Source organism: Pocillopora damicornis, chromosome 8, assembly GCF_964200805.1.
Source record: "Pocillopora damicornis chromosome 8, jaPocDami1.2, whole genome shotgun sequence".
Lineage (NCBI taxonomy): Eukaryota > Metazoa > Cnidaria > Anthozoa > Scleractinia > Pocilloporidae > Pocillopora > Pocillopora damicornis.
The window spans coordinates 8,024,125-8,047,358 of NC_142677.1; the positions used below are offsets into that span (position 1 = coordinate 8,024,125).

Genomic DNA, 23,234 nt, shown 5'->3' on the forward strand with positions numbered 1-23,234 from the left:
CAAGATGAAAACCACGAGACGAAAATAAAGACCAATAACGCAGTTTGGAGAATATAATTTAAATTGCAGGAAAACAATAGCCTCGGCTCCCCTCTAAATTCGTCCACAATTATTTTCTTAATTCGTTCTATGTACAGCCACAGATTTAAAATGCTATCAAACACCTCCCCCCTCTGCTCTTCTGTCTTTTTTATTATGGGACGAGAGAAGACAGACCATTGAAAGGTTCAAAGGAATGACAACGGTACATGGTACAATGATCAATGAAAAAAAAAACGATATTTTCCTTCTCGGAATTGAGTTTAATGTTTTATTCAAGGTTGCAGTTTACTTTGCCTTCAGCTTTGAATCTTCGATTCGAAGAAGCTGTGGACCTACACCCGTTTTAAGAAGCCGTTGGTGTTTAAAGTGACATTGTATCTGCAAGAATAACAACGCAAAGTCGGATTTAGTTTATTAAAATCAGCTTGAAAGGGAAAGAGGAACTTGAGTAACGCTTTTCTTACTTTAATGGATAAAATCACTTAGCAACCTCTTACCCGTAAAAATCGGTATATTTTTGATCTACCATGTATTTGCCTGGATGGTCTTTCAGAAATCTTTTGAGGTCATTCAGTTTGGAGTCCCCAAACATTGAGTATCCGAGATCCTTGATGAGTCCCTGTCCGGATATTTCAGGTCCCGTTGGGTTTGTATCTTCGATGCAGAGGTAGTCTCCAGGTTGCATAAATTTATGAAAATGTTCTAAAACGCCCATCATGTTCACATGTGAGTCTTCACTTAGGAACCATGGATGAGGTAAGCTCTAATGAAAGAAACGACAAGAAAGAAAATTAACAAAACAAAGTTGAAATAATTCTGTGGAAAACAAGAACACGCTGATTATCACTTTAACTTTCGATATTCATGCCAGATTTACGGGAATTCTAGATCTTTCCTGTTGAACTTGTCAGAGGATGAGTGCAGCAATGAGAACCATGAATGAGATAAATCCCTGCCTGATAGAAAAATCAAACAGGGGTTTACTTCTTCAAATTCTATCCAAGATTCAGTAACTCATTGTTGAAGTGACAATAAATATCCTCTCCCCCAGGAAAGGATGAGATCTTGGGTCCTCAAAGAAGTGTTTAAACACTAAATGTAAGGTGTCAGTTAACTTACCTCAAGAAGTTCCTTGTGGAAGTGTTTTTCAACGTCAAAGACATCTCCCTCGATAAACGAAATATCAGAACGGGAATCCCTCGCTAAAGGCGCCAGCATGGAGAGATCAATATCCAACGAGAGGACACGTGACTCATAGTTGTATTGCCTCAACAAATCTGCCATCCAAAGTGCTGAGGCTCCTGCGTAAGAGCCGAACTCAATTATGGTACGTGGTTTAAGCTCCCAGAGCAACTGTGGTACAACTGCGAGAGTGAAAGGATCTTTCATCAATGGTACGCCGCGATAGGTGGTAATATATTTTCCTGCAAGCAAAGCGAGTCATTTTAAATATAAGCGCCATTTTAAACTGTTCCTCAAGGCACACATGTCCTCAAGGCCTTCTCCACCCACTCATGTCCAATACACCCGGAAATGGGCGCAAGGCGCTTGATCAATGGTACCTGAAGTAAGAGGTTAACAGCAGCGAGGGGAGTTGAAGATGTTGGCAAACAGACTCGATCGGGCCCGATAGAGACAGTTCGTCCTGGCAAGAGTCGATCGGATTCCCCGGAGGTCAGTTCGCGAGAGACAGAGAAAATATCTCTCAGCCATGAGGCGAAACAAGCGTGCTACACATGAAACATACCTCGTTCTTAAAGCCATGAGGCAAGACAAGCGCGCTACATATGAAATGAACGTCGTTGTTAAAGCCATGACGCGAAACGAGCGCGCTACACATGTAACATTCGTCGTTCTTTGAGCCATGACGCGAAACAAGCGCGCTATGCATGTAACATTCGTCGTTCTTTGAGCCATGAGGCGAAACAAACGCGCTACGCATGTAACATTCGTCGTTCTTTGAGCCATGACGCGAAACAAGCGTGCTACACATGTAACATTCGTCGTTCTTCAAGCCATGAGGCGAAACAAGCGCGCTACACATGTAACATTCGTCGTTCTTAAAATCATGAGGCGAAGCAAGCGCGCTACTCATGTAACATTCGTCGCACTTTAAGCCGTGAGGTCTCAAACTAACAAGCGGCGCGTCTGATGGACTCATGTCGAGCAAACCGTCTCCATCAGGTCCGATGGAGTCCGTTTGCCGACATTTTCCAGCCCCTCCACATGCTCGACGTTGCCATAATATTTTCTAAGTGTCTCGCAAACGGACACGCGGCGCGTACGATGGACTCTCGTCAAAACAACCCGTCTCTATTGGATCCGATGAAGTCCGTTTGCCCACAATTTCCACTTCTCTAACTACTCTACTTTGCTGTATATTTTCTAAGTCTCTCGCGAACTAACACGCATCGAGACTGATGGACCCTTGCCACGGTGACCCGTCTCCATTGGATCCGATGAAGTCCGTTTGCCGACATTTTCCACCCCTCTCACTTCTCTACTTTGCTGCATATTTTCTAAGTCTCTCGCGAACTAACACGCGGTCAGTCCGATATACTCTTGCCACGGCAACCCGTCTTCATCGGATCCGATGGAGTCCGGCCGTTTGCCGACATGTTCCACCCAGTCCGCAACTCTATACTTTGTATATTTCGCGAACTGACTTCCGGTGAGTCGGAATGTTCGTGGCCTTCGTCCATCGGACTCAGATTGGGTGTATAGGACAACCCTCAAGGATAGTCCTTTTAATTGTCTGTTCACAATTCTGTTTGCTGATCCATGGTTTTTTTTTTCCCGATGGACGTATAATATGTGCTCAGCCAGCTTTGACTGAAATCAATGACCATGATATCTTCAATCCTTTTATCAGAACATTGGTGGAAAATTAATCTGATCAGCCTGGTCCCCGAGCAGTCTTCACAGTATCTTTATTCATGTGCTTGTCTGCCTGCCTATCTGTCTGTCATTATTTGTGCACGTGTCCACCAGTAATTTTTTAACTATCTAAACCAGATTACTACGTACCACTAGAAATAGCTGGCATGATTTCAGCTGGAAGAAAGCTGGTATCGCGCCTTTCTTCCATAGGAACAAATCGTTTCTGACTTGACAGTTGGCCTTCTATTTGGGTCTGGAGCATGCTGTAGTTACTCTTATCTGTCACAGTGCTACCCATTATTTTCCCTCTCTGTGCGATGCTTAAAACAATAATTCATCATAGGTTAAGTAATAAGAAAACCCCAATTGGTTAAAAAAGGTCTTATACTTTTCTATAAATACTATCCCCTCCCTATTTTGACCCAGTAATTCCCATCATTACTGACCCACTATTCATAACATCAACTCTAGAAAACAAGAAAAAGATAGGCGCTTGAGAGGTGCATGTGTCTGCCTCTGAAGGTTAAAATCGAAATAGTAAAACTGTACTACATGGCCTAGGGCTACGTGGATAAGTTGTTGCAGATATTCGAAGTAACGAGGAATGGCATCAAAGCTTTTGAGTCGACTTTCTCCATTTAGTTTCGTTTTCTTTTTTCGTAAGTTTCTTCTCCAATCACGAAACAGTAAAATCAAGCAAAGTTTGCTCTTTTGTTTGTAATGCCTTGGAGTGAAAGAATGAATGAATGAGACTTTCTTGAAAGAGGGTGGCACGCGACAGCTTTCCGCGATAACCCTCAGAAGCCCTCTATCTAAAATAATACATAAATAGAATTACAATACATACATACATACATATATATATATATATATATATATATATATACACACATAAAGATGAATATACCAAATGATAATATAGAATACAAGGATAAAATTGTATAATATAAAATATTAAGAATGATTCAAACTGAACTCTTATAGGTGCATTATGATTTGTTTGCTAACAGTAAATAATTTATTTCCCTTTCACCAGTATATTCTTAAATATACAACCCAAGTTCCCAATGACTCTGCTACTTTTAAATTATTCCATTGATTAGTCATGCGCACAGAAAATGTCCTCTCTCCAGTTTCATGTTTATATGAAGGGTATCTTAAGCTCAGTTCAACGTATCATATATTATTTCCATAGTTGTTGGTCACTGAAGTGTGGACGTCTTGTATTCTGCAGCATACACCTTTATTGATATCTGACGGGCTATACCAGCAACTAAACTACTCACTACATCTTGTTACAAGCTGGGCTTTTATAGGTACAGTTGAGGATCTAGAACGTTCCGTAACATTACAGCAAATTCTATTTATACATTGATTCGGGGGTGACTCAGCATGACACAGCTACTTCTAGAACATTCTTGAAGGTCACACTACATCCTCTCTTCTTTACAAAGGCTGACGAACAATTCATTAAGGAAATCACGAGAAATCACATTGCCTATTGCAGTCTATTAAATTTCTCTGAGGCTATTTAAACAGAACGAAGTCTTTATACTTTGAGTTTGGCTTGACTTGTCTCTGTGATCTTCTTACGCCTTGTCGAATCGGTGCTGGTTCTGATTTTGATTTATTTTTTATGTCACTCAACTGCATTTGTCCTGTTTCATTGTTGACTCCAGATAATTCTATGAACTTTGGCTGTGGGGCAGTTGGCAAGGCTGAATCTGACTGTGTGGGTGGGCCCACAGGAGAGTCTAAAGAAGGGTCTAAAGAAGGGTCTGTAACAACGACTTTGGGCGTTGTCATTTCTATAGTTTTCCTGATGTCACACCGATTCCTCCTGTACTCACGGCCATCGGCCTTCACTATGTAGGATCCGTTAGATTCTTTTATGACCACACGACCTTGTGTCCACAGGGGCGACGACTGAGGCCTGATCTTGGCGCGAATACTATCTCCTACAACAAGAGGCGGTAGCGGCTTCGCTTTCTTTTCATGGTGCCTCTTGTTCTGTTGCTTCTTCTTGATTGAAGCTCGTACGATGCTTGAGATTGGTATCACGTGGGGTTCAAGTAATTCTGATTTCACTGGTATAACTGTTTTTGTTCTTCTGGAGTCCAATTTCTCATTTGGTGATGCCAACTCATCAAGTGTATTCCTTTGTTCCAAAATAGCCATCCAGGGGTCGCGACTCATCTTGAGTATCCTCTTAGCTTGTTTGACTGCAGCTTCCGCTGCGCCGTTTCTTTTTGGATGGTGTGGTGAAGGTGTATAGTGATGAAAGTTCCAACTCTCTGAAAACTCCTTAAATTCCTTGCTAGCATACTGAGGACCATTGTCTGATCTTACCACCTCAGGGACTCCCTGCCGGGAGAAAATCTTCTTCATCTGTAAGATTGTGGAGTCAGCATCAGTATCATTCAGTTGCTCTAAGTCCCAGTATTTTGTGAGATTATCCACAACTACCAATTAGACGTCTTCCTTCACATTCAAAAGATCAGTACTGACTATTTGCCATCTTCTCTTTGAAATAGGCTGGCTCTGTATGGTTTCTCTAGGTTGATCTAGCTTAGCTTCTTGACATATTGAACAGTTATCGCAGAGATATTTGATATCATGATGAATCGATGGCCAATACAATTGTCTCGCGAGTCTCATGCATCCCTCAGCTCTTAGGTGAGCGGAGTGTGTTTTTTCTAGCATCTGCGGGCGCATAGCCGTAGGAATGAGCACTCTCGTTCCTCTGTAGATTATTCCATTCTGAACTGCTAGTTCATCTCTATACGGCCAGTAGTCTCAGACATTGGGCGGTATTTGCGTCTTGTCCTCAGGCCATCCATGAGCTATAATTTCAGCTAAGGTCACAAGATTTCCATCTTTTGAGGTTGCCGTTGCTACTTTCTGAAGGGTTACATCTGTCATGTTATGAAAGATATTTGGATCTGTTCCTTCGATATTTTTCATGAGAAGTTCTTCTGCGTGAATTGTAAAGACTTCATAATCATCTATTTCCTTATTTTGCGTTCGGCCGTTTGGGAGGGCAGATCTTGACAGATTATCACTTATGTACATCTGAGTACCCTTTTTGTACACAATATTCAGGCGGTACTTTTGCAGTCGTAGCATCATGCGTTGTAACCTCTTGAGCGCGCGGTTGATACTTTTGACAAGTATGGTTTCTAGAGGCTTATGATCTGTGACTGCTGTAATCTTTTCTCTTCCATGGAGATAGTGGTCAAATCGTGTACAACCAAACACCAGTGCGAGGCATTCCTTCTCGATCTGAAAGTAACGTCTCTCAGTCTCAGTCATAATGTGACTAGCAAATGCCATTGGTCTGCCGGCTTGAAGTAGAACAACTCCTAGTCCATAGTCACTTGCATCTGTCTCAATCGTTACTTCTTCCTCAAGTCGTAGTAACGGAGTAGTGGCGGTTCTAAAATCAGCTGAGTCAACTTGTTAAAGGCATCTTGGTGAACTTTCGACCAAATGAATTGGTTTTGCTCCTTGGTTAGGTTTCTGAGAGGTTCAGATACGTCAGACAGCTGAGGTAAAAATTTGCCCAGATAATTGATCATTCCAAGTAGTCTTCTCACTTCACACTTCAGTCTTACTGCGTGGTCTCGGCATCTGAGTGATGGCTTCAACTTTGGCTGGATCTGGTAAAATACCCTCATAAGTCAAGATATGACCACAGTACTTCAGCTTCTGTTGTTTGAAGACGAACTTGTCCTTGTTCAGTTTGAAGTTACGCTCCCTGCATCTCTGTAGCAACGCGATCAGATTTCTGTCATGGTCTGCCAAGGCTTCTTCATGGGTATTTCCTGCTCCAATTTTTAACAGGTCATCAGCTATAGCAGTTACTCCTTCCAGGCCCTTAATGATTTCATTTATATGTCTCTGAAATTCTTCTGGTGCACTACATATGCCGAAGGGCATCCTAAGCCACTTGTATCTATCAAAAGGAGTGTGAAATGTTGTTAATTTGCTAGAGTCCTCATCTAGCTTCACTTGCAGAAACCCATCTTAATGAAATGTTGTTAATTTGCTAGAATCCTCATCTAGCTTCACTTGCAGAAACCCATCTTTAACGTCCAGGACTGTGAACACTTGCGCCTTAGCAAGCCTGGAGGTCACATCATCAATGGTTGGAAGGCAGAGCTTTGGTATTTTGACATGCTTGTTCAATTCTTTGGGATCCAGGCAAACACGAAGTTGGCCATTGCGCTTCTTCACATATACTACACTGCTCACCCAGCCTGTTGGTTCATCAACTTTCGCTACGTGGCCTTTCTGTCCCATTTCATAAAGTTTCTTCTTGAGATCGTCTCTCAGTGCGACGGGTACGGTTCTAGGCGCATCTTGTTTCGGTACTACTCCTTCTGTCAGTTCAATCTTGTAATTTCCAATGTACCCTAGCCCAGTAAATACGTCGTTGTGTTCTCGTAAAATAGTATCTTTGGTCAACCCTTTCACGTCAGAAACTGAGTTGACAGGAGTAGACAGGAGTTCCAACTCCTCACATGTTTTTCCTGATAACAGTGAACTTGGAGCATCATCAATCACTACCATCTTGATGTCAAGGTAGACTTCAGCTTTGGGAAACACACGTTCTCCATTGTACGCTTTCAAAATGGCACCAGTTTTCTTCAAGTCTTGTCGGTTTTGAATCTTTACAAAATCTTCCATTCTCAAACAATTTGCCTCTGATCCGCTATCAATCTGCATGGTTACTTCAATCCAATTACTTGTCTGTCCACTTCTTAGCTGAGGTTCAATCATGTATTTACAACGGCTGCTGTCAATGACTGAATCATCAGTGATTACTGGTTCGGCCTCTTCAATTCGATGAACACTCCTCGTAGGTTTCTTGGAAACGTTCTTCACAGGTTTCTGTGTTCTCCTTTGAGATTCTTGATCTCGACTTCTGCACATCTTAGCAAAATGGCTCTTCTTGTTAAACTTGCTGCATTTTTTCCATAAGCCGGACACTGGTGCAAATTGTGATTCGTTCCACAATATTTACATTGTTTCACCGTTTCTACTCGTCGTGTAAAATCTGGTTTCTTTCCTTTGTACTTGACAGCGTGTACTGAAGTTTCTATTTCTCCATCAATCTTTTTTTTCTGACCGACGTGGTACAGTGTGAGTTGTGCAAGGAAAGGTTACACATGAGCTGCGAGGGATTTAAGACTGCCCTGGAGGGCGAGTGGCTCTGCATTATCTGCAGATTGCCAGACTCTAGACGTCTTCGTAATTGTTAAGGTGTTATTTTGGATCCCTCAACAGTTAATAATCGTTAAAATTAGAAAATAAGATTGAGTTCGATGTAATAGTCTCCACTTTTGTTAAGACGTTGACATTAATGTTGATTAGCATCTGAAAATAAGCTGAGAGTTCCAATAGTTCAGAATAGAAACATTTTTACTTATCATAGGCTTTACGAACGACTTGTAATACGAGTAGTTTCTTCGTTCTTGTTCAAAAACTGTTTAATGTTATTATTTTAGAAAGTCAGACTGAGTTATTTTTGTGACTGGACGCAATAGTCTCCACTATTGTTATGACGTTTCGTACCAATGTTGATTCGCATCAGAAGAAGCAAAGATTTATTGTGACAATTTCAACGGTTCGAATGCTGTAGTTTGTTCACATCTAATTCTTGCGTATACTGTACGACTCGCTATAACGAATGCGGTAGAATTGGAACGAAATGGCTGGTTTTTTTTTTTTACCTTTATTGAGGAAATGTTGTGTTGTGATTGAAAAGAACATCGACAAAAAAGCTTGCAAATAGAATTAGTTACCAAATATGATACAGAGGATGCTTAAAAGGAAAGTTTGGTAAGGGGGTCCAAATCTGCGAAGAGGGGTCCATATCCGCTAGCGGATTTAGACGGGGGGAGGTCCAAATCCGCGGGGGTTCCAAATCCGCTGTGACACCGGCAAGAAAACCATCAGGATCTGTGCAATCAGCGATAGGCAGATTTTAAGCTATTTGGTAAGTTTCTCTTCCCAGAACTATCTTAAGAGTTTCCAAATGACTGGTTTGGGTTTCTTATCAAGTTCAGTTGCTATCTTATAGCTCTCCCAACTCTCTCTAAAAAAAGTCCAGTTCTCTGCCAGGTTCCCCTCGAGACTCATTGGAGGTGGCGTTGGTCGGCTGACTGTACATCTGTGAAGGTGGCACAATAGGTTGCGCTAAAGGTGCTTCTGGAGGATTCTCTTGCACCGGAGGGTCCTCTTGATCGTCCATCCTGTTAATTCTTTTGTCGTCCTCGTGAGACGTTCGCTAAGTGTACGATAGGCTCTGGCTTTTCGCAGAAATGCAGTTTCCTCAACATGTGAACCTCGAAATTCACTTCAAATTTCACAAGTGGCAGTGTTAACACTTCCGGTCTTTCCAATAACACCGCTGGATTCTTTTAGCGCCCGCGATTAATTCTTCTGTCTTCGCTTGGATCGACATCTATCTTCAAGTTTGTAGTCCACTTCCTGACACCATGAAGTGTGGACGTCTTGTATTCTCTATAGCATACACCTTTATTGATATCTGACGGGCTATACCAGCAACTAAACTACTCGCTACATCTAGTTACAAGCTCAGCTTTTATAGGTATGGTTGAGGATTTAGAACGTTCCGTAACATTACAGCATATTCTATTTATATATTGATTGGGGGATGACTCAGCATAACACAGCTACTTCTAGAACATTCTTGAAGGTCACACTACAGTCACTCGTAATTCATTCATGTATAGGGGCAGTTGGCCATTAAGCCCTTGAATACAAGAGCATATCTCTTCAGTGTGTCGTAAATGATCTCGCTACAAACAATCACACTGGTTTTATGTACACTATTTTATTCTCCTACTCACTTGTAACTCCAATCTCACAATCAATCAACCCAAATTACTTATCATATTTCTGTACTTTTGTCACGAAACTATCAACAAATTCAATGTAACGCTTCAGTCACGACAATTGAAGCTTCTTTATAGATAGGAATCCACTTAAGACAATTAAAGAGATCAACTGAATTTGCAGTTCTTTGGGCATATAAAATTGTTCTAGCAGCTCGGTTTTGAAGTTTAAGGACTTGGTCCAAGTTACTCCTTGAAGTGCAGAACGAAAGCACAGCCTAGTTGGTTTGATTATAGACTAATTTGTAATAAGTGATTCGTCGTTAATTAATCATGAAAGGACGAATTCGTCATAAAAGTTTGATTCTAGAGTCATGCCAATTCGATAAATTCAAATTTTGGCGGCTAGAATCTGAATTCTTCAAATATGGGCTATTGTTAACCAACTATTACCTGTAGCTGTTTCTGTTGTTCGATTGCTTACGATGTGTCTGGTGTGGTTACGTCATGGGAAAAGATTGTGGCCTTTGGGGAGCCATTTGTGCCAAAAAATATCAATTGCTAGTGATAAAACTCAATCGCTAGTGCTAAAATAGTAAAATCAAATGAGACTTACCTGTAAGTTGAAGTTTGATTGAGATTCTTCCAAGTGCTGGGAGATTACACGGGATAGCAAGCGCATGCGCCAACTCAGGCTTCAGAGGCTTAATGTGGGTGGGAGGGCATGTAATCTCCCAGCACTTTATAACTCGGTAGAATCTCAATCAAACTTCAACTTACAGGTAAGTCTTGTTTAATTTTGCCAGTCTACCTCGTTATCATGCTGTAAGATCACATGAGATTTTGAAGTAACACAAACATTAAGCATTTTCATGGCAAAACTTTTATTTTACAAGTGTGTTACTTCACAGTGCTGAGTATCCTATCAGCAAACGTGTTCTCTTGTTAGCTGCAGATGTATTGGCAGCCTGTGTGCTGTGTGATTTAAATTCCAGAGTCAGTGAGAACAGTTTTCACCCACTGGCTTACAGTATCTCTACTAACTTTTCTGAAAGGTCTTTGATAGTTAGTGAACATTCTGAGCCTCTTAATTTTTGTGTTCTTGTTAAGTACTCTTTTAATGTAGATACAACACACAGGGTTTTATCTTCAAAAGCTTTAAGTTTAACAAGTAGGCTGTTAACTCCTGGTCTGCTTTGCTTCAGATGTCCCTCAAGCTGGAAGGTGTAGCAATTATTTGAAAAAACCATGCGGTCAATATTCAACAAATGTACAGTCTGACCTCTTTTGCCGCAAACTAAAAAAATTAACACGACAAGTTTCAGTGCCAGTTCCTTCAAAAACAATGTATTCACAGGGGATAGAGACTGGAGATACACCAGGACAATAGACACATCCCAAATTTCTGTATACTTTGGTCTTGGAGGTTTTTCCTGAAAAACGCCTATCATCAGCCTGGACACCGGTGGGTGTTTTCCTACACATGTCCCATCCTCTAAAGTAACATAGCTAGACAAGTATTTCTGGCAGTGTTGACGGCATTGTATGTAAGGCCTTGTTGATATAGTGCTGTGAGAAAGTCAAGCACAGGTACTACAGGTGGTTGAATGTGATTGATTTGCCTCTGAGTACAAAAGTTTTGCCATTTTTTTATGTAGGTACTGTATTTTTTCTTTGTTCCATTTTGCCATGTAACCATGATGAGCTTTGTAGCTGCTTGTGAAATCCCCTGATCCTCCAGATAGGAGAAGTGCTAGCATAGTCAACTTCTTTCCTAAGGGGTGAAACTTTTGGGGAGAATGTGACAGTGAAAGTAGGTCCTGGTGCTTTGGCAACACAAATGGAATTGCAATTATCATTCTCAGAAGTTGTGGCCATCAAACTTGAGTGGACCAAAGTGGTAAGATCATGATTCCCTGAGGTACTTGTTCCTCCAAATTTTTTTTTAAACATCTGTTAATTTGACAAAAAGGTGGAAAAGCATAAATATACAAGGAATCCCACCTAATAGTAAATGCATCCACAAAACAAGAGGCTGGGTCACACTTCCAAGAGACAAACCTGGGGAGCTGTGTATTAAGTCAACTGACAAATAGATAAATCTCTGGGATGCCCCAGTGGGTGGTTATTTGTGGAAAGATCTCCCTTTTTAAGGCCCATTCAGTGTGGTCACTAAATAATCAGGACTCTTCGTCAGCCTCAGTGTTTTCTACTCCAGCTATGTGAGTTGCTCTTAACCCAGTGTTGTTATTTACACACCAATCCCATATGTCATATGCCACTTGATTGCAACTTGGAGATTTTGTTCCACCCATAGCATTAATGGGTGAGTTATCACAAAGTATTTTGACGTGCTTATTATTTAGCCTTTTACCAAACTGGCTCTTGCATTTCATTTCATGAGATGGTTGATTATACATGAGACCAGGGAGAGTAAGATTTCAGCAAGAGGTGGAGGTTTCATTCTATTCTCATATTTCATGTACATAACATTTTGTCATTTTGCCTTATTTAAGACATTCTTGCCTTGTTTTAGATGGTTTTAGATAGTTTGCGAGTGGCTGTAGATGGTTTTGAGGTGGTTGTAGGTGGTTGTTGAAATTTTTGAAGTGGTTGTAGATGGTTGTATGTGGTTGTAGGTGGTTGTAGGTGGTTTTAGGTGGTTCCACGGTTAGTACTTACCGTTGTTGCCTTAAAGAGTTGTCGTAGTTAATTTGGCAAATTTTTTGCAATGATGCACATTCATCTGAGAATTTTCCCTTAAAAACCATTGAATAATAAATTATCAATCAGGATAATCAAGATTCAAATGTACTGGTAATTAGAGTAAATGTACTTGCAGCATGGTCAAGTTGAACAAAAAAGTAAAGATGTGAATTCCCACTCATGTACAAAGGTACTCTAATTAACTAAACAATAAATTTGTACAAATGTATGGTTAAAACTGAGACAAAAACTGAGATGCTTACAGTAACAGTTTCCCGAAGAGTAAGATTGGCAAAGAAAATGTCTTCTTGCAGGACATAACAAATAGCCTTGTTCAGTTTCTTGTTCAACTGTGTACCATTGAGAAGGATTTCACCACTTTCTGGAAACATTCTTCCAGCAAGAATATTTAGCAATTTTGTTTTACCAAAGCCTAAAACAAAGATGAATGATGTGAATGTTGTAGGTTCAGCTATTTTCTTAGCTAAAAGTTGTTAGATCAATTTTTTTCTCTCCTTTGCTTCAGATAATGAAATGTTGTTGTAGAAATGTTGTTTTACCAGAACCTAAAACAAAGATGAATAATGTGAATGTTGTAGTTCAGCTGTTTTCTTAGCTAAAGGTTGTTAAATCAAATTTTTTTCCTTTTTTTTGCTTCAGATAATGCAATGAACAAAAAGGAAATGGTCCAGGAGAGAGTGAATAAAATTGTTTGTTGAAATATGGGCCCAGAAGAGTGAGTCCAGATAATTGAAAAATCCAGATAATTGAGGTTTGACTGTGGTTGTTTCATCTTCCTAGTTTTCTGGAATTATGAGCCAGAATCGTCTTTGCTGAACAGTCATTTATATAAGTGTTTCTAATTCAAAAGTTCAAATCTGATATATAATCATTATCATATTATGTTTCTTGTTCTCTGCAGTTGGCCAGATGCCTTGTCTGAAAAGTTATAAAAGGTATCTGTATGACCATAGATTTCGCCTTTGCAGAATTGCACTGAAAGAGGGTTATCAGGAGGTATTTAAAAATGTTTTATTACATAGTAATAAACATTATGTGATGCGAATTATTGCCTTTTTACACCTGTTTTTATATCCATACATACAACTCTTAGCATGTTCATCTTATTGTGGGTGGTCACTCATGGAGCAAACATGGCTAACCTTGGGTCCTTATCTTGTTGCTATACATGAATTTAAATACAAATACCTTACTGTTACCATTGAGATGTTGATTGTGGGTTAATTTGTAAATCCAGTGCCCTTTTCTCCTTTCTATTAGTAAATCTGCTATGAATGTTAAACCTCTATTTATAGTTTATCCTGGTATATTGTGAATGTGGCCATATGTAATAGATGCTGGACTCATGCCCTGTGTGTACCTTACTGTTGGTTAATACTACTTATAATAAATATTTTTAAATGATTTCTAAAAGGAAGTACCTTGATTTTTCCTCATTTACAGGGGAGAAAAAAAGGGTGAACATTGGTTCGGAGTTAATAACAAATCCTTCTTTGATTTACCTGGATGTAAGTGTATATTCTTTGTTAGTTGTTTTAATGTGTACGTACTAGCAACATATCTTCCTTCTTTTGGTTAGTGTGATTGAATTTTAACCTGCATACTTTATTGAAGGTACAGGGAATGCTACTATTCATTCAAGTTAAAATATTTTTTTTTTCAATTTAAGTCTGTTGTTTCAAATTCCCAAGCTGGAATTATATATTTAATTGCTTTTTTTTAAAATTTAGCTGAAAAGGTACATCATTAGAGTGATGACTTTCCAAATTTCCCTTATAAAGTTCACAGATACTAACAATGACTCAGTAGCATACTGTAATAATATATGCCAGATCTTAAGCTTAAGTCTTAAAGGGTAAAATAACACTTATTCTGTGTCCTATTTCCCTAATACAGTGAGGAGGCATTGGAAGATAAACTAACTGAATGACCCCCCTGAACTCTAGTCATGTAAGCATGATCTGGATGCACTCATAATGATGTGGTATTGATGTTGAGATAAAGCTTACAAATTAGTGGCAGTATTCACTCTTACACATCATTATTAAAATTAGGAAAAAATATACGTGAACTTGGTATACATGTATGCAAGTACCGTAATTTCCGGTCGTTTACCCGCGGGTAATCTGTTGATTTTGCATTAAACGCGCGCCACTGCGGGTAATAGGGAGGTGCGGGTTATGTGACAATTTTAAAATCCAGTGGTAGTTGAATTGAAAAAAAATATCACCAACATGCGTTTCCACCTCTCAAGTAAATTTTATTTTGTTAATAGTGCCGCAAAGCGGCACGAAAACATGATGCCGACTCGAGTTTATTTCACGCATAATTAGTTGCGCGACGAACAAATTATTATCGGCACGCGTGAAAACAAAACCTTGATGGTGACAAAAATTATCCAAAGATATCCGGCGCATCAGTAACAAATTTCCATTTAACACTAGCTTGAGCTAAGGAGAATTTTCCCGTTTTAAGGGACTTGTTAGGCCCAATAGAACCGGAGATATCGATTTTTTCAGAAATAAAGTACATGTTAATATTGACACAGAATTGTGCACGCGTCTGAATTTCTTTGACCTTTAAACTCGACAAAGACGCTTTCAAGTTTTCGAAAGTTGGATCAGACAACTTTTAAAAGACTGAAATGTATCACCTTAATGTCACGTTTTTGCCACCAAAAAGTTGAATAACAACGTGCGGGTTATCCACCAGTACGGGTAATCTGTTGACTTTTTTTTCGCCGTATGCAATAATCGGCCGGTGCGGGTAATCGGCCATGCGGGTAAACGACCGGAAATTACGGTACTATGTGAATTATGAACATTGTGTTGAAGTCTGCATACCTTCGCTGTTTTATTGCGTAGTTTAATATCTTAAATGTTGATTAGATTCACTGGCACACCAAGAGTTCTTTCCAGGACCATTTGTACCACACAATCAACAAAACACTGTGGGTCTAGAAGATATGCAAACTGCATTAAGCAAAGAGGGGGTAGATACCTTTATTTAGTGATGAAGTCTTGCACATTTACCTTGACGTGGTATTGTGATATTTCATTGTATAATATCCTTTTCATGACAGGTAGCATATTATGGAAAGGCCAGTAGAGTTCTTGATTTCTTTGAAAGTGTTGGCTTGGTTTGTGATGCTCATTTTAATCCAGCTGATTTTATATGTAAGCAATACTTTACATGGTTATTAATTTTGGTTGATATCAACTCAAGTGTAGACATACTTGTACACCATACTGTAAATGTATGATTGACACAATATGGCTGGCTCCACAAGCAGGTACTTTGAACGTTGTATGATATGAAGAAAATCCTACATTTTGTTTGGCTGCCTGAGCAGATAAGTTCAGCTCTTTAAGGGCTACCTCCTTTTCATTTGCAAAATCTTAGATTAGCTTTAGCTAGTTGTTTAGTCAAGATGACTTCATGGTGGCTTTTCATGCATGAAACACACAGATAAGATGGCAGCCATTGACTGCACAGTCATCTTATACCTATGCTTGGTCAACCTATACTTTGTCAACTGCATGGCTGTGCTATCAATAAATTACGTATCTATGCCATACAATTCCTGAGCTGCAATCTGTGTTATTTCTTCAATGGAAAAGGTTACTGAAGGAGAGGAAGTTCAAGAAAGGATTGTCCAAGGCTGGGCTGAAAGGTTGGTGAAATTATGTAATTGCAGAAAAGTAGACAACAGCTGTAACATTTCTTTCCCATTGTTTTCATCATTGTGTAGTTAAAATATTTACATATGTGGTGATGGAAAGAGTCACCTGGTGCTTACATCTTGAGAGAAAAACACATTTTATCTCTTATTTTAGACAGAAAAGACGTCAGAAATATTCAGCAATTTCCTACGACCATAGACCAGGAAGAACTGATACCCCAAGTCCTACTCCAGAGAAGGATGACAAGTACAAATCACAGGATATGGCGAGTGAAACGAGCCCTAAAAATGGGCAGCAAAAAGCTACTGAAGAGTTACAGAACAAGGATGATGTGTCTGTTCATTGTACTTCAGATGTACGTGAGGTAGATGAGAACTCTGAAGTCCCTGAAAAAGAAAATAAAACAAGTCCTGCAGCTGACAGAAGTGGTGAGTCCATTGATGAGCTGTCAGTTGCTGACAGTCTGAATGAACAGAAAGATACCCTAAGGCAGGAGAATGGAGGTGAATTCTCGTCTGAGGAGATGCTGCACAAAGAAAAAGAAAGTAAGACAGGCAATCGGCTTATACCATTTGGAAATGATGAGATGAGTGAGAGTTCAAACCTCTTGGCTTCAAATCCCAAACCATCTGCATCTAAGACCCTTTGGAGGAACGTGAGAGACTCATTCACTAAATCTTCAGATCATCTTCCACAAGTCCACTCAGAAGTCCTGGTACTAGTAGCAGATGTCAATGTGGCTGTTGTATCTTACAAGCGTAGTACATCACGTGATTATTCTAAAATAGATGTTCATGATGACGATGAAGATCATTCTGCCCTGTTCTCAGATATTTCCACATCATGGCCCACAAGTTTCTGGATACAGTTCACAGTTCTCCTACTTAGAACGTTTAAGCAGTCCAAACCAGATATTTTGTCTAAGTTAGAGTTATCACAGGTAAGCACTATTTTAGGTATAGTTTGAATAAAGGTCGAACCTGAAATAACAGTACGATGTTGGTGTCCATGTGTAACAGCCATTGTAACATTTCGGTGATGTTGGTGTCCATGTGTAACATTTCCAGTGATGAACCAAAACATTTACTTAAACTCAAGAGCTGTAGAAAATAGTACACTTGTCAGATGTGGCTGTTGTAAGCATACTTTGATAGGTAGTAAGGTTATGTAAATGGTGTTTACTTTCCATTTGCCTTACTCATTATGATTGTGTCACCACAGCGACCTAACACAGGACACTCGCTAACTTGCTGGTTTTTTATTTCGTTTTATTTAGTCGTAAAAACCTTGTCTGACCATTCCTTTGTCACCTTAACGTTCATTTCCAGTTACCTTTATATTGTTAAATGATTGAAAAGATTGAGATTATGAAGTTTCCTAAGTTAGTATTTCGTCCGTTCTGTGGAAAAAAATTGGTCTTTTTACAATGTGCTTGTGCATCATTTGTTCCAGAACTTGCTTCTTGCCCTCGTTTCGGGCTTGATCTGGTTCCAGCTTCCTTACAAAGAGAAGAGCATTGAAGACAGATATTCACTGGTAGGTTATGTTACGCTTGTCACTGTTAGTTTCGAATAAAGACCACTGTTCACGATGAATCACCCTAATCCCTCTGAAATTGACCATTTTGGATAAATTGGTTGAGTATGGCCTGGGTGGTGTGGGAGGGGGAACAGAGATGTTAGACCTTAACCATTCTTTAGGCCTAATTTAGTCCATCTTTCTCAAATCGCGTGGTCGGAGAGTTTTACCTATAGTCCCAGTTCATTCACTGTACCACAAAAGTTAAGAAAGAAAACTAATTTTTCCATACGTATGGCACATTAACATATACTTTTTCTCATTTGGAACCAATTATTAATTTTAGTTTTAAAAAAGATACGGCTTCTTATTTCGGCCAGGTTCACGAGAAGAGGAAGTGGGTTGTTTTGTTTCTTTGGTGGAGAGTAGACGATAAGTCATGTCACACACCTGACGTGAAGTAAAGAAAATTTGTGCAGAGCGCGAGGCCTCAACCTTTGGCGATTTCCTAACTGACTTGATTCAATTTTTTTGTCATCAATTGTTTGGCTGCATTGCGCCCTATTACTTTTTTTTGCAATGAAAGAAAATTGCCATGTTTGTTTTTACTTTACAGCTGTTTTTCGTTGTGGTTTATTGGATGTTTAATCCACTCTTCCAAGCTCTGTTATCATGTGAGTTGAGATTGCATGTTTATTTGATAAACATTAAAATGTTTTTTCCCAAGTTGTTTTTTTTCCAAGTGTTTTTTTGTTCTTTGGTACACTTTTCCGAAGTTACATGCACCAAACTTTGACATTAGACATAAGACATAGGACTGCACACCCAAGAATTGCTACATGTACCAAAAGAGTTCCTCAGTATCTCTGCGCTACTTTGTTAGCTTAAGAGAGGGTCGTGAATGCAAACAAGATCTTACAAGGAAGGGTTTAAGGCAGTTAGATTTCTTTGTTCTGTTTTTTCAAGATCTGTAATTTCTAGTACAGTTTGAACAATACAACTATGAAAACAGCCAATGGTACCCAAATGAAAATTATTGGCATACAGAATGTAAGAGAGTCAAAACAGTGGGCTCGATTGTTTATATCAGGAGATCGAGATTTGCCCAAGCGGCCGTGCAATGAAAATTTGCAATAGGAAAAACGGGGGATTTAAACTTACGGCTTGTAAGTTGTTTCTTGTTTTCTCTGCTCATTTATAGTATGAAGCGACTACAGCTGAATACAAAATCTTGACTCTTGCAAATAACCTTTTTGAATTACATGTACCCTGAGTGACATCTAAGTAGAACGTGTAATACATTAGTCCATGTAACGTTATTGTCTTATTTTTACAAATAACACTCAAGAAGTGTTCAACTCTAGATCTAATTATCTTTCTGTTGGTTATGTAGTTCCAAGTGAAAGGACTGTAGTAAATAAAGAACGTGCTGCTGGCTACTACAGACTCTCTGCATACTATTTAGCCAAGTTGTTCAGTGAATTACCGCTGGTCTTATGTCAGCCGACTCTGTTCTATACGGCAGTCTATTGGATGACGGGTTTAAACAGAAGCGAGTCCTTCCTCGGTGGCCTTTTCGTGCTTTTGTTAACAGCCATAACAGGACAGGTATAACCAAGTTTAATATATACAGATGTTTGGCATATGATTTCAAAGTCTTCTGATAAACATCTTTTGGGAGAAGAAAAATGCTAAACTGGGCGGACAATCTCGTCTTTGGTGGACTGACGCTCTGCACCACCGAGAAAAATGTTTGGTGGGAAAACTTTGAAATTAACTGAAAAGCCATGCAAGACGAGTTTAACCATGAAAGACACTTTGCTTCCTTGTTCATTACCTGTGCTTGGCAGGAAGTTTGCAGTACGGCTCCAAATATGTCCTACCAAGGTTTTCTTGCTCTTTATGCAGACGACCAAAAACGTGGGCTTTTTACTTAATCAATTAACCTCTCGGTTTCTTTTTCTTTTGCGTTTTGTTTTGTTCTGTTTTTTTCAAATATAATGGTAAAAAATTTTTTGCGTGACTTGAAGGAAAGAGAGTCGTTTTACGTAGGGAAAAAAAATAATAACTCTCGGCACACAAACTACGATTCTTCATCTCCTCTAAAGTACACACACACACACACGCAAAAAACAAAACAAAAACAGGAATTCCAGAGAAGTGTTTACCGGTTTATTTCTCTATTAGCAGATTGTTTGATAGAGTATAGGGTGTCTTCACGCTTGTAAAAAAGCCTTATCTTTCGTTGTCCAGTCCATAGGTTTGTGTATCGGCGCCACAGTAATGAACTTCAAGAAGTCAATAGTGGTGTGTGCTGTATATGGTCTGACCTGTATGTTGTTGGGCGGATTCTACCAGAAAAACATACCCTCATGGCTATCTTGGTTTCAGTACACTGCTTTCGTGAAGTATTCTTATGAGGCTTCCCTTATCATTGAATTTGCTAATTCTCCATCATTCAGGTGAGCTTAATTCTGAGGTATGCAATATCCGGGACATTCAATTCAGCATTAATCTTATGCTGTATGTTCCTTGACATGTTGTTTGGAATTCTCTTTCACTTTTTCCTTTAGATATGAAACTGGTAGCACGTCAGTCGTTACCTTCATGAAAGTTACCAAAGCATTGTAGTAGCAACAGTTCATAACTTCACCAAAAAAAATAATAATAAATAAAAAAATAACAGGAAAGCCAAAAGGGATATGCATAGTACGGCAAATAAAGATTATTGTCTTCCTACAGTTTCAGCACAATATTGTTGTTGGTAGAATTCTCTTTACTACAAAAGTTAATGTCAAAACAGAATATAATGTAAAAAAGATCACTCAAAATGCATCACTTTTGTTCCTCCAGTTGCTCGGCGACTGAGTCTTCTTACGGTAAATGCTACAACAATGGAACCGTCATCGAAGGAACGGACATTTTAGAGAGGCTGAATGTGACAAGATCTGTGGGAGAAAACATTGCTGTACTTCTCTGTTTTATTTTTATATTCAGAGTTTTGACATATCTTTCTTTACGCTACTTACACAAGCCAAAGTGATTTCGGTATTCAGAGACACTGCACGAGCGATCTGTTATTTCCTTGTGTTACGTTAAGATGTCAACTTGTAGCCATTTGACAACTGACATATGTTTAGCGGTGACCACTTTTCAACCTGTCAGAATGGTATTGGGTTTATCAAGCATCGTGAGAATTAAATAAAGTAGATATAACACGGGAGAAGAAATGTTATTGCTTAGAGCTGAAGGCGTTGAGTTTGATTATGCATCATAAAATAATATAACAAGAAACGAAGTTCATCGTCAAGTGCTGACGCCCCCCTTGCTCCAATCACAGGAGCGGCCATGTACATGTATTGTGATGATTACTGTTACTATTTAAATATTTAACTGCAAGTTATTATTTAGAGAGACGTCATATCTTGTGAGCAAGAGGAATTACGATATTCCTTACTGCCATAGTAAGATGTGTTATCTTAGGCCAGAGGGGGATATGACGTCAGCAGGTGCGGTAGATATTTCTAAATGTTAAATAGAGGTAGATAACGCGTTGTGTCTTGAATGGTTTTGTTCGTAGATGACTATTGGAGAACGATGAACAGTCTTTTTATGATTATAGCAGCTCTTACACAATTAAAATTCAGTTTTCAATTCTTAGTCGGATGTGTGTGTTTACAGTTAAACCTGGAGGAAGCGGAAAATGAAGAAACCCATACTACAATTCGGTAAAAACAGATTCTGGTAAATCATGCACTGATATCATGCTTCATTTCGTCTGTTAGATCAACGACGTTACATCAATAATTAGGTACCGGTGCTCTTAATCAATTGCGGTCACGTGTCCTGTCACGTGTCCGCTCTCTTATGGTAGATTGCTGGAAAGAATAGGCATGTTTCCCAACCTTGTTGAACATGCTTTATCGACACTCATTTGGCCTTATTTAGGCTGTACATTACTAACAAAGCGTAATGAACACTAATATAAACCTGAAAAGTTTTCCCCATTTACAAATAAACGTAGTGGATTAGGAGTTAATGGATTAGGGTTAGGGCGTTATCTAACCCTACGCAAAATAAAATACCACCGTAAAAAACAACCTCGAGGAGATCTAGTAGTTCCTTTCCCTGTGAAACAATCTGATTATTTGCCTTTAGGCCTGACGATTTACAATCTTTTTAGAGGACCTAATTAATTTCTACTGTTGTTCGTGTGCCAGAAGAGACCACTGAGCTCCGGGAATCAACCCGAACAGGATAACATGGATTGTAAACAAAGTTTTAAGAAAGAGTTAAGCGAGAACATGGACCAACCAGGTTGCACCTACTGCATGCCGTGAAAGTTTTGCAAATGTTACTACGGTATGCGCTGTTAGCATACAGAAATAGCTTAGATGACGACCGAACCTTGCAGTGAGCGATTGCGTGCTTCAGTCCTCGTAGACATTGGCCCAAAGGAATCGCTCAAAAAATTTATCCTAATCGCAACGGAATTATTCGTCTTGTTGAAGTCAAGACTGCTAGTGGTTGTTTGCGACGAAAAGTTCGCAAGTTACGTCTCTTGAAACGATCTCTGATAGCAAAGAGTGAAATGCAATTCAGAATCTTGTGCGAGAGTTGACTGACACTAAGGAACAGTTTAATCACTTGCACGAGGAAAGGCTTGTCCTCTTACTTACGTGCGCTTTTTGGGGTCGGCATGTTACAGCGGTATGCACTTAGCACATTTAAGTCGGTGTTAAGGCCACAAAGGACTCTTACGTACTTAAATACGCTTCACTATGCACATTTTATACCTTGCACGTATAGTTTTAGTTCAGATTCCGTTCAATTTCAAGTTTTTGCAATCTTCGGAGGTACAAAAATCATCGATAACGTTTGTAAGCTTCGCTAAAAAGGTTTGAACTTACGGGGTTTTTGTGTTCTATTGTACCTGCAACATTTGTTTTGTTATTTTTCTCCAGAACCAACTCCCGGGGAAAGGAAATTTTATTTAAACCTGACCAAGATCGATTGTATCGTTGGTGAATTGTTTAAGAATAAAGTGAAATTAGTGTAGTGACTGCAATTCGTTTACATGCTGCTTCATGTAGCTTCCGAAATAGCTAATAGCTTCTGCCTGAAAATTGTCTTTAGACTTGCTCGCCATTCAATCATAAAATTAGTTCTTTGAAGACAGTTTTTAAACCAGCATTTGAAATTTGAAGTTATACCTCAAGCATCGGATATAATGTTATTGACTAAGTCCGATATTAGACACTTTAAAAGTTAATTTTTATCTTTTAGCTGTGCAACCGTTCTTTCATTGAAATAAAAAGTTAAAAGTACCTTTTTCTTTTTCGGATTCTGCCAGGGCTAAATTCCAAAAATTTGTCGTCAAGTTGTCAAAGAGTCAGTTTTCTGTGAGCCAGTTAAACAGTTTTTCTATTTCGTAAATTAAATTACTGATCAAGAAATACGGAAAGAAATTTTTGGAATCTGGAAAAAAGATAAACTCGTCATTAATTTTGAAGCATTAGTC

At 39.2% G+C, this 23,234-nt stretch overlaps 3 protein-coding genes and 1 pseudogene across 10 annotated transcripts in view; 1 reads left to right on the forward strand and 3 right to left on the reverse strand.

Annotated features, from left to right (window-relative positions):
- Positions 1 to 281: 281 nt before the first annotated feature.
- Positions 282 to 23,234, reverse strand: part of LOC149041258 (uncharacterized) — a 29,315-nt gene continuing 6,362 nt past the window's right edge. For 2 of the 4 annotated variants that reach the window (XM_089180154.1, XM_089180153.1), the window contains exons 2-5: positions 3,070 to 3,242; positions 1,162 to 1,466; positions 540 to 805; positions 282 to 420 (exon numbers count right to left, since the gene is read on the reverse strand). In XM_089180154.1, coding sequence (XP_089036280.1) covers positions 375 to 420; positions 540 to 805; positions 1,162 to 1,466; positions 3,070 to 3,220 — 768 coding nt within the window. In that variant the 5' untranslated portion in view covers positions 3,221 to 3,242 and the 3' untranslated portion in view covers positions 282 to 374. Of the gene's footprint in view, positions 421 to 539; positions 806 to 1,161; positions 1,467 to 3,069; positions 3,243 to 10,401; positions 10,502 to 23,234 lie in introns of those variants that run through there. The other 2 variants (XM_089180152.1, XM_089180155.1) reach the window with 2 other exon arrangements.
- Positions 4,450 to 5,310, reverse strand: LOC149041259 (uncharacterized). Its single transcript, XM_089180837.1, has one exon. The coding sequence runs from the start codon at positions 5,308 to 5,310 to the stop codon at positions 4,450 to 4,452; it is 861 nt and encodes a 286-aa protein (XP_089036963.1).
- Positions 9,357 to 21,373, forward strand: LOC149041260 (uncharacterized). 5 transcript variants are annotated; one of them, XM_089180147.1, is made up of 15 exons: positions 9,371 to 9,538; positions 10,991 to 11,685; positions 12,628 to 12,681; positions 13,152 to 13,263; positions 13,414 to 13,508; positions 13,956 to 14,020; positions 14,409 to 14,462; positions 15,595 to 15,688; positions 16,133 to 16,185; positions 16,349 to 17,135; positions 17,648 to 17,731; positions 18,330 to 18,387; positions 19,107 to 19,321; positions 19,967 to 20,175; positions 20,567 to 21,373. In XM_089180147.1, the coding sequence occupies exons 8-15, from the start codon at positions 15,605 to 15,607 to the stop codon at positions 20,754 to 20,756; spliced, it is 1,680 nt and encodes a 559-aa protein (XP_089036273.1). In that variant the 5' UTR covers positions 9,371 to 9,538; positions 10,991 to 11,685; positions 12,628 to 12,681; positions 13,152 to 13,263; positions 13,414 to 13,508; positions 13,956 to 14,020; positions 14,409 to 14,462; positions 15,595 to 15,604; the 3' UTR covers positions 20,757 to 21,373. The 5 variants fall into 5 exon arrangements, with proteins under 5 accessions (XP_089036272.1, XP_089036273.1, XP_089036277.1 ...); XM_089180148.1 differs by having other exon boundaries at positions 9,394 to 9,538; positions 13,152 to 13,227; XM_089180146.1 differs by lacking the exon at positions 12,628 to 12,681 and having other exon boundaries at positions 9,357 to 9,538; positions 13,152 to 13,227.
- Positions 10,550 to 11,861, reverse strand: LOC149041261 (uncharacterized; annotated as a pseudogene).